At 41.7% G+C, this 10,359-nt stretch overlaps 1 protein-coding gene across 1 annotated transcript in view; it reads right to left on the minus strand.

Annotated features, from left to right (window-relative positions):
• Nucleotides 1-3,369: 3,369 nt before the first annotated feature.
• The window catches only part of PHF21B (PHD finger protein 21B), a 42,702-nt gene continuing 35,712 nt past the window's right edge, over nt 3,370-10,359 (minus strand). The window contains exons 8-12 of the mRNA XM_010185868.1: nt 9,599-9,621; nt 8,066-8,224; nt 6,959-7,034; nt 5,882-5,985; nt 3,370-3,594 (exon numbers count right to left, since the gene is read on the minus strand). Coding sequence (XP_010184170.1) covers nt 3,370-3,594; nt 5,882-5,985; nt 6,959-7,034; nt 8,066-8,224; nt 9,599-9,621 — 587 coding nt within the window. The remainder of the gene's footprint in view (nt 3,595-5,881; nt 5,986-6,958; nt 7,035-8,065; nt 8,225-9,598; nt 9,622-10,359) is intronic.

Below are 10,359 nucleotides of genomic sequence, written 5' to 3' on the forward strand. Positions count from 1 at the left end.
CAGAGCTCTGTAATTGGCTCCTATCTGTTAGCGCAGCATTGAGTTTATAGGTTAGGGTGGTGGCAGAAGGATAATGATGATGATTACATATGATTTCTGGGTTTACTCATTTGGGGGAGAGGTGTGTTCTAAAATTGGAAGCAGTTTTAGGAAAGAATCAGGGTGCCCTTCCCGTAGCAGAAGCCAGGAGAGAGGAGTGGGCAGCCCAGCCACAGGGAAAGCAAGGATGCAGTGCTGAGATCCTCCTGCTAACTGCAGTCCAAAATTAGATGGTGGCACTGCCACAAAGTGAAGAGAAGGCAACCCCCAAACCCCTCCAACCAATCAAAAAAATACCCTTTCTCCCTATCCTTGGCAAAAAATACCCCAGCCCTGCTTCTGCTCTGCATAAGCATTAGCCACTGCGGTAGGTTTTATGCAGCTGTAACCTTGTCTTGCTTTCATTTGGTTCATTCTATTGAGAAGTTCAGGCCTTTCCACTGGCCAGAAACCAGTCAACTCCTGCAAGAGTCCTATCTCTCACCTTTTAATTACTAGACTTACACAGTAAGTTATAAACAACTTAATAAAATGAGCCCACCGTACATTTGAAGAGTACCTGAAAGCGTGGGTCTGAAAACAAAGTCCAGGGGTCTGCCAGCAGATCTGCTGCAGCCAACTGCATGTCCTCGATTTGCAGAGAGTCCCTCTCCAGTAACCCACCATCAGCAAAGATCAAGGTGCCTGCAACGTGCACAAAGGACGTGAGGAACACAGGGAGAGAGCTTGGCTGACGTATGGCAACACGGACCCCTCTGGTAACCTCTTCACATGCTGGATGACTAGGCCTGGTCCTGAGCTGACTTGACTCCTCTCAGCTTGGGCCAAACCCACTGCAGTGTTGAAATCCTGGTGAAAACTTTTAAAATGCAAATCACAAGAGATGGAAGAGGAAAAGGGAGAGATCTGAGGTCCTGCCAACATCTCTGGATGCAGATGCGGGGAAGAGTGGGATGGAAATTATTTCAAGAGGTGGGAAGCCAAGAAAGGGAGTAGACAAGGTGCCCTTGCCTGGGAGACGTGGACAAGAGATCATCTCCTGGAAGAAGGAAAGCAGAAAGTATTGCAGTCATTCTGACATCATTTAAATCTGAAAATAGAAGACAGTGGTGCAGGGATCAGCAGCGGTCACTTCCCTCCCACAACGTGGCCTGGGGAGGGGACACAGCAGTGGTCCCAGGGCATGCCACACTGTGTCCCTTCAGCAGCGGATATCACCACACCACCACCACCATTAAATTGTCAGTTAAGTTTAATGCATCATAAAGAAGTAAAACTACATTGGCATATTTAAGACAAACACTTTTTTTTTTGCTATGCACACTATCCACTGGACAGTCCCCTTTTCAAAATAACTACTTTTAACAGTCCAAGACACTTCTTCAGAAATTCTTCACATACTCAACCTTCCACGCTGTTCCTTTATTTAAATTTGTCTGAGAAGGAAAAAAAAATCATTAAACCTGAAAACATTTACATTGCAAGCCACGTTAGAATGCATAATTGGTATACAATAACCAATGCATAACAATTGTCTTTTACTTAGTTCACTTTGTTCGTCAATAAAAGAATATAAAAATCTTGTTCAACCGAGTGTTGTGTATTAAAATAGATTTGTATAGTACTGCACAGTTTCTCCCGGAGTTGTGAAAATGGTTGAAGGGACCATGTGCTGCCTAGTGATGGGCAACGGAAAAAGCCAGTCCCTCATGGGGTTTTTTTATTTGTTTAAAAACAAAAAAAAGAGATTCGGCACCATGTGATATGCTGATGTGAGAGACCAGCCTTGTGTCATGCTCTGGTAAGTACCTGTTGTGCTACTCGACGGAGAACTCATATACGCCAGAGATGATGACACCCGGGGGGTGTGTGACATTGAGAAAAACCGGGGTGCCCATCACTACACTCCCGGGCAGGCTGCAGGGTGGCGGGGGGTACCTGTGGCCTAGTACGGGCCTAATACGGGCCTTATACAGGTACGGGCGGCCAGGCGGACCCTTGTAGTATCAGGAAGACTAAGCTAGTGACACAAGCAGGCGCACTGGGATTTTCTCAGGCTAATGCTAAATGCTTCCCAAATGTGCTAAAATCCAACAAAATCTTCAAAAGGAATCAAGTTTCCAAAAAAACCAAAACCCCAACAAACCCTTAACATTTTCCACAGCCTGTCCATCCCCCAGTGCTCTTGATATTATCCAGTATAAGAAACAACCCCTTGAGGCAGTTTTTTTTTGTTCCTGTACCATTTCAGCAGATATTTCTGCAAGCAAAAAAGAAAAAGAAGAATAAAAAAAATCATGTCACATATTTTTAGCAATAAAAACGCAGTACAAAAATGTAAAGTTATCTTTTTGGCATATTATCTGTACTGCCAAGAAACAAAAACCAGAATATTTATTTGCTTTCTCTCTTAAAAAAAACCCCAAAAATAACAAAAAAGAAAACTCCCAATATAATCTCTTTAAAAAAACAAAACCCAACCTGCCAAAGAGATATCCACTATTATGGTTTATGCTAAATTTTGCACAAAAACTCCATGAGAAAAATACACTGATAGCAAAATAAGTAAAAAGGACCTGCAAAAAAGTAAGGAGTTTTACAGTCATACTTTTTTAAATACTTCGGAACGCATATACAAAAAAAAAACAGCAGGAAAATACTTCAATATTTTACTAGAAACGCTAACTTCATACAGTTTCTTTATTTAAATATCTGCAATTCTCAACTCTAATAATACTGAAAAAAAACGTTCTTTTGTTTTGAAGGCTCTGTGAGTGTCCGTGATGTCGTTCTGGTCAAAACTGCCCCATCTCCAGGTCACCTGAATCAACGGGGCCAACTTTGTTCCTCTGGTAAGAATCCATGTCGAGTCCTAAGTAGTTCAGTTTCTGGTTATCATCTCACCGATTTCCCTCCCACACACAGCTCGCAGCCCAACTACTTCTCTACTAGCTCACTAACTCTTTGCATTGAAAATTTTCCCCTTAAAGCAGAACTAGAAACCTGTCTGCTCCCCACAAAAGGCTATCCTGCTTCCTACCGGCCATACTTTTCCTGGTCATCCTCAGTCATAAGTACATTAAGGCCAACATAACAAAAAAAAATCTCATAAGCACTGAAGGTCTTGGCAAATACAAAACCACAGCACAACCCGCTCTGTGGGAACCTGCTGCCACAGTGACCTACAAACTGGACTGATTGGTTTGCAAGTTTCTATGCGTATCAAAACTGAGATTGCTCCTTCTCTCCTTTGTTTCAGTTTAATCTCTCCTCTGTGCATGTGTATAAAGTTTTTTCCCCGCTTCCTTTGCTCTCTTGCAGCCAGCTCTGTCAGTTGTTACCCTGTGATTGCTGCAAGGCTTTGTGCATGGCAGCGGAGGCAGAGGAGGGTTTGATCCAGGGGACAGTTAGCAGGGAGGAGGTGGTGGTGGTCGTCATGGTAACCTGAATCATCTGCTCGTTTTGTATCAGTCTAATGAGGGTTTTGAGACGTTCCAGTGATGACTGAGTCCCTTTCTGCTGGGCCAACAGGCTGGTTTTTAGCTCTAAGCATTTCTGTCAAATAAAGAGAAGAGGAGAGAGAAGGGAAGACTGAGAATACAATCAAATTGGTGTCAAACATCTCTCCAAACATCCTTTCGTGTCTTGAGTGCACGTCCTGCTCAAATGAAGTATATTCTCCTTTGGGGATAGCAAAACCACAGCTTAACGAATGGAGTAATCACCAGTGCTGCATACGCTGCAGCAGCTGTCTGAGGTAACAACATTCATCTCAATCCAAATTCATATAGAGGACATTTCCCACCTCACCCTGTAGACACCCTAGCAGAAATGCCTTCTGCACTCCAAAGAGATTACTGGCACAGGGTTGTAATAGCTGTATTACTGGAAAGTACCAGAGCCACCAGTGAGATCTCTAAATCTTACCAAACGGCACTAATAAGTGCTTGAGGGGTAAACCTCATCATGATACGTTTTGTACGTGCCACACATTTTAGGTAGTCAGTACTGCAAAGATCAGTTGATCTCTCTAAACATGATGTCAATATCTTTCCAGCAGAAAAGTTGATCTAAGACACTACACAAGACAGCCTTTTTCCTGTGGGGTGGCCAAACTGCACCCCACAATCACTTGAAACTTTTCATACAAACCTACATGAAAATGAGGATGAGAGCAGGAGCCAAACAAAAGCTTGCCAAATCTCCCTCTTCTCCAAGAAGAAGGAAGGAAGAAACAGTAATACTCCTTGCCCTTCCGAACTCCACACTACTGCAGCTAAAATCCCATCTTTCACACTGTCAACTGGCCTGAGAGGGACTATGCCACTGACCGAAACCCTGAACCTGTTTGCTAGATGGAAGGGGATGGGATGGTGGCCTCTCTAATATCTGAAACCTCCTGTTTTCTTTCTCTCAGTGAGCCCTGGGGTCTGGCAAAACTGGTTACTTGTCTGCAGATTGCTCGGTTTTGGCTATGATCTAGGCTGCCTGGGGTAGCAGGGGGAGTCTCCAGTTTCAGGGAAGTGGGAAATGCTCACTTGAGAGTCAAGTTGTTTGAAAAGCAACCACGTGGAGACAGTCAGAAGTTGGTTTCGACAGTTGAAGTCTCAGGTGAAGGATAAATCATACCATTCCTCCTGTGGTGTGTATGAGAGTGTTCTCTTTAAAGTGAATCTCTGTTAAGACAAATGTCAGAAATGAAATTGCTCTGTGCTGGAACACCTTTAATTGCTTTTCTCCTTTCAAGTAGATATATCTCAAATAAATACAATCATTGGCTAATAACACCATTGAAATAAGACAGTGTTGGTCACTGAAATAACCTGATTCTCCTTTGCTACAAATCTTACTGATTTTGACAGGCCTGACATACACCTGATAGATGACTGCATCCTCAAATGCTTTGCCACTGCACTCTCCTGCCTACTAAAGATATTCTGTACCCCAGAGCCACTTCTTCATACATACGTGTGTTTCCATTAGTGCTGATGGTGGCTACACACACTTACAGGGAATATTCCCCACTGTGATGTCTTTTAATAAGTTATTGCGTTTCCTCCCACTTTATTTTAAATGTGATAAATATCTGAACATGTCTCCTCTGGATAACTGCAGTGACCAGTTACTCCTGCCGCTGCCACTTTGATTTTTCCAGGGTAAGGAAGTTTCAAATATTTATTGAGATCACCATGCAAGCTAACAACTACCCCTTAAGAGCTGGCCTGAGGTGAAGTAGCCCCAAATAAGTCCCTTCACCCACAGAGGATAGGAATTATGGCTTTGAACCCAGCCGACTGCATGGGCATGGTATGCGAGGGAGGTATCTCCAGCTAACTTTTAGCTTTGAAATGAGCTCATGGAGAAAATTACTGTGAATCTATTTCCAGTCATGGACAGGTTGTTACAACATTCAGTCCCTGAGACAAATAAGGACAGTTATTTCTACCTAATCTCAAAAGTTTCAAGCTAACAGACAAGCAGCTACCACTGGAAGATATGCTTGTGACTAAACTTTTCACCTAGAAAATGCAAGTGCCTTAAAGTCACTGGGTAGATGAGGGCTGTGTATGGCACTACAAGGAAGGCAGTCACAGCTGTTTTGTTGGTTTCCTTGTGTGCAACAGCATTTCAAGTGATTTCTCCTTCTCAGCCTGCCAAAGCAGCTTGCTTTTGTGCATAAAGGAAATCCATGTGTTTTATCTCAGAGAAACACATTCATACTTGCACATCCATAGCATGGGAGCATAAACCATTTTCTAGCCACAAAATATCAGTTTTTCAGGCATAAATTGTTTATAAGCATCTCTGCAGGAGACTCTGTGTCTCCAGTCAGGTGTCCTACCTTCACTGCATTGTTGAGAAGTCGATCTTTTTCTTCTAACTGTCTATGCTCACTCTTCAGCTCACTGCTTCTCTTTAATAACTTTCGCTTCTCTTCTTCTTTGACTGCAGAACAATAAGATTAAGGATGCAGAAGTTAAGAAAAGGACACACAGCAAAACTGTGTGCTTGACAACACAAAGCAGAAGCATGCATTTTGAATGGTGAGTTTCAGGTCTCATTAGCCTTTTGTCAGCAGGTTCAGCCAAATCTGGAGTTTCTGCTTGCATGCACGTGTCTACATCAATGGCTAGCACACAGGACAACCCTAAAGCTATACTGCACCTTTGAGTTGAATTAAAATTAATCCCTGGACCACATGCGCTCCTGGAGGTCTCAAAGAAAGAGGGGAATGGTATTTAAGAACAGGTCAGCCACCTGGAATGGCAATAGTTCAGTGACCCTGGCTGCAAAGCACAATCACAATGGTACCAGACATCTGCAAAGCTCCTTACAAATATGACCTAATGCCCCAAACAACCCACTGTAAGGGTACAACAAAAAAATAAAAAACAGTAATGGTCAATGCACAGATATCATACAACATCTTATACTAATAACTGCAATATCAAATAACAGTAAAATAATTAGGAGCTGATATTACTGTGGCATCTGAGACACTAGTCTGGCATCATGCTACATGCTCAATTCCATGGCTCTGCCTAGCCTGACTGTGTCCCTCTGCCTCCCAGACTGATATGATTCTGGCTCAAAATCCCATTTTCAGCCTTGTTCTCAGGAAGGCACCACTTTGATGATAGCCTCCTCCACAGAGTGAAGTCCCTGAGAGATCAATCTCAGCTTCCTTAGAGGAGATAGCGAAGGAGAAGACTGAGGGAAAGGGGAGAGAAAGTGACGTCCTGTTCCCAGCCACAGCCCCTTATGGCCCTTTGCTTAATAATGCCATGATAGAATTGTAATTCATTGTAATTCATGGTAGAATTACAACACTACTTTAATATTAGTGCCATGAAGGACTCAAATGGCATCACCTGTCATGAGCAGGGAATCTCTTGTCTATAGCTGTGTTAATCCCTACCTGTTTTATGAGTAACATAGGAGTGGACGATAGCCAGAGTTCCAGTCCATGGCACATTGTCATCTTTCTTTAACACCTATAAGCCCAGGAAACAATAACAAGTTAGAGCTTCACAAAGACACACATTAATGGCTTTCTTCCTCCAGCCTCACAGCTCTGCAGGACCAGATGTAGGGTCCTTGTCTCAGAATTCACAAGCTGAAAACTAACAAGATAATAATTTGAGTAGCAGTCTCCACTGAAGTTTACTCCTTTACACAACACTATAAACAGCACTACCAAACAGCGCTAAAAGGGGGTTAACAAATCCTCTGTTTCTTTTTGCCATGGCTAGAAGACACTCTTCAGCCCCTGACAAGCAGATTTCCACACTGTCAGGAGCGTTGTCTACTGAGCATGGGAGAGGTTGTTGGTCCATATGAAAACATGACTGCACAGATCTCATCCTGGGCTGTTCTGCTCTCTGTAACTGCTTACTAGAATTTCCCCTTGACGTTTTCAAAGGAATGCGGCAGTGATCTCAATGCTAAACACAAAGAACTCTAAGGCACAAAATCTAATCCACTCAACAATTTAGTGACACTGTACTGTTTTAGTAATTATTTTCCTGTTCATGCAATCAGCATTATTCACAGCAACTAAACAAATTAGCATTTCTGACATGGCTATGATCAATAGCTATCTGTATTAAACATGACTTTTAAAAAAGGACGAATTCTTTTTACAGCTTGCAGATTCACTGGTGACCAGTGTCTGCTTCTGACACTATCTCCCTCATCTATAAGGTTTACATTACTTCTCTGGCAACCCTACATGCTGGTGGCCTTATTGTAAAGAAGGGAAACAATGGAAATGAGGAGACATTTTAAAAGGACAAACCTAGCAGATGTGATTACAGTGAAGCTAAGGCATTCAGTGCATGTTCTAGCTCTAGTATGATGAAAATACCAGAAACAAATGCCATAAGCTGTACTAAAAACCTCTCAGTATTACTTTAGTTAATGTGGTTCCCTAAACCGTGACTATAGCTTAGATAAGTTTAGTGTTACACAAATTCAAGGTTCTCCCAGTTTCTTTCCTTAGTGTGCTATGCTGCATGTAGCTTACCTTCTGTTGGCACTTTGGACAGACCCACACCCCCTTGGGGGCAGTTTTGAGGGGCGGGTCCAAGCAGTTGAGGTGATATGCTCTGGGACATGTACCACAGGGCTGCAAGTTAACGCCACGCTTACAAGCAGTGCAGTGTTCATCATGGTGGATCTCATTCTGCAAGAGAAGAAGGAGGATGGCTTGAGTCATTGCGAACTTCTCTCTATACAGGATTCAAAGCCACTATTGCAGCAGGCAGGCTCATTCAAATACAAAATCTAATTGTCAAAAGCATCCTGGTTGCTGTAGAAGATGACAGAAATAATGGAGTACAACAGCAACAAATACAAACAAACAAACAAAGAGCCAGAAGCAAGTTCCATAAATTGAAACAGATAGAAAAAAACCCTCAAACAAGTAATCAAACACAGGAGAGAGTCTAATATAGCTGACTAATATAGCCAGTTTGTAACACAGGAATTATGTCACTGGTTTTTGATAATGTGTCATTCCAACATATGTATCACCATGTACAGCTCTACTTTGAAGTTGTGGATCACTTGTCCCTCAAGTCCACAGCAGAAGGAAGTAAGCAAGGAAAAGTTTCTGGGGAAAAAGCACAGTTCCATGTTTTAGGCCCATCGCCTCAATGAGCAGGTAGGGAAACAGCAGGCTCAAGTACAACCTTTTGCTATGCACCCTCTTCTGTGAACTCCTCTAGAGGGCTCTTCTGTCCCTCTGTTCCCCTTTGGGCTAATTGTGCTCTGTTCAGACTCCCTCTGACAGCCTTTCTCTAACAGACTGATTAGTACTTTGTCTGAAATAATATATAAAATGAACTAAGACTCATCAACAAAGTTACAATGTCATGTAGTAAATTGCTAAGCTAATCTGGTGGCAACGTTAATTACTCTTTGTATAATTAAGTGCATTTTAATAAAGGAGATACTGATATTGAAACTCTCATGGCTTGTGAATCATTATAAAAAACCTAAATTTTCCTAGTGTGTTTCCAGGAAGGAGAATAATAATCTTGTATCTTTGTTAATTCCAAAAGTATATTCTAAATTTTAGGGATATTAATTATAATGTTTCATGACAGTTTTAGTCACACTTATATCTTGAATTCTGAGTTAGTCCTGTCAAAAAAATCACTCTCTAAAATATGATTGTTTTAAAATTACCTGCGGAAAAAGACTTAATTTTAACCTCAATATAAAGACATTAATCTATACAAACTAGAATGGTTACTCATTTTTCTTAAAATTTTCATTAAAACCACAAATCTGGACTAGCAATTTCTCAACCAGTGGATTCAACAAAGGGATTAAACACAAGCCTTGCATATGAAAGCCCAAGAGCTCACCTCTTTGAAATTCTCAGAGGCTCAAAGATTCAGTTAAGTGGGAAATGTTTCACACAAGCGGTATGAAAGGCAAAGAGAATACTGCAGTTTTGGACCTTGATAGGGACTACAATAATCAGAAGCAAGCACTGAATTACACGGTGATGAGAAAGACACTGATACTACACAAATTTTGCTACACGTACCTTCCAGAATGGATCCTCATTTGCTAGCATATGAAAGAAGGTCAGAGAATAGATTAGTGAGAAATATATTGCTGCAGCGAATGCTAGTTCTCAGCTATGGGAGTAATTTTAGTCAAGCTGTGGCACAGGAGATCAGGGTATTGCCAAAATTAACATGAGCAGGAAAGAATGCAATAGCAAGCAGCGGAATTCACATTTGATATACAAAAATTTACGTTGCAGGAATCCCATGCCCAAAGGTCTGATGCTAAAATGTCATAGTATGAGAACCATACTCTGTTTCAAATTTTCAAAGATTTGCATGCAGAGCTCTACTTCACATGCCAGTAGTCAAAAAGTCTTAAGGACTTCAGCCTGCTGGGTGATGAACAGCCTGGCCCTGAACCAGCAAGGCACTTAAGCAAGTGCTTAACCGGGTGCATGAAAATGGTGCCACTGACTTACTGTTAAACACATTTAAATGTTCAACTGATTCATGGCCAAAATGGTCAGTTACTTGTGTGACTGAGCTTTCTGTTATCATCAACTCTTTATCATGAAACTATGCTCACCCAAACCACCAAGATTTTTTGATGAACTGAGTCTGTAGTGATTGTATCCACAGTCTGATAAGAATGAGAACCATCAGAGCTCACTGGAAAGCAGGCCAAGCCTTTCATAATAATATTTGTGAAATTCATCACACTTTGGTCCAAAAATAAAAGCTTGAAAATTTTAACAGCTTTATGGAAATGGCACAGTGGGTTATAATTTTTCCTGCT

This window comes from Mesitornis unicolor, unplaced genomic scaffold (genome assembly GCF_000695765.1).
Source record: "Mesitornis unicolor isolate BGI_N332 unplaced genomic scaffold, ASM69576v1 scaffold18080, whole genome shotgun sequence".
Lineage (NCBI taxonomy): Eukaryota > Metazoa > Chordata > Aves > Mesitornithiformes > Mesitornithidae > Mesitornis > Mesitornis unicolor.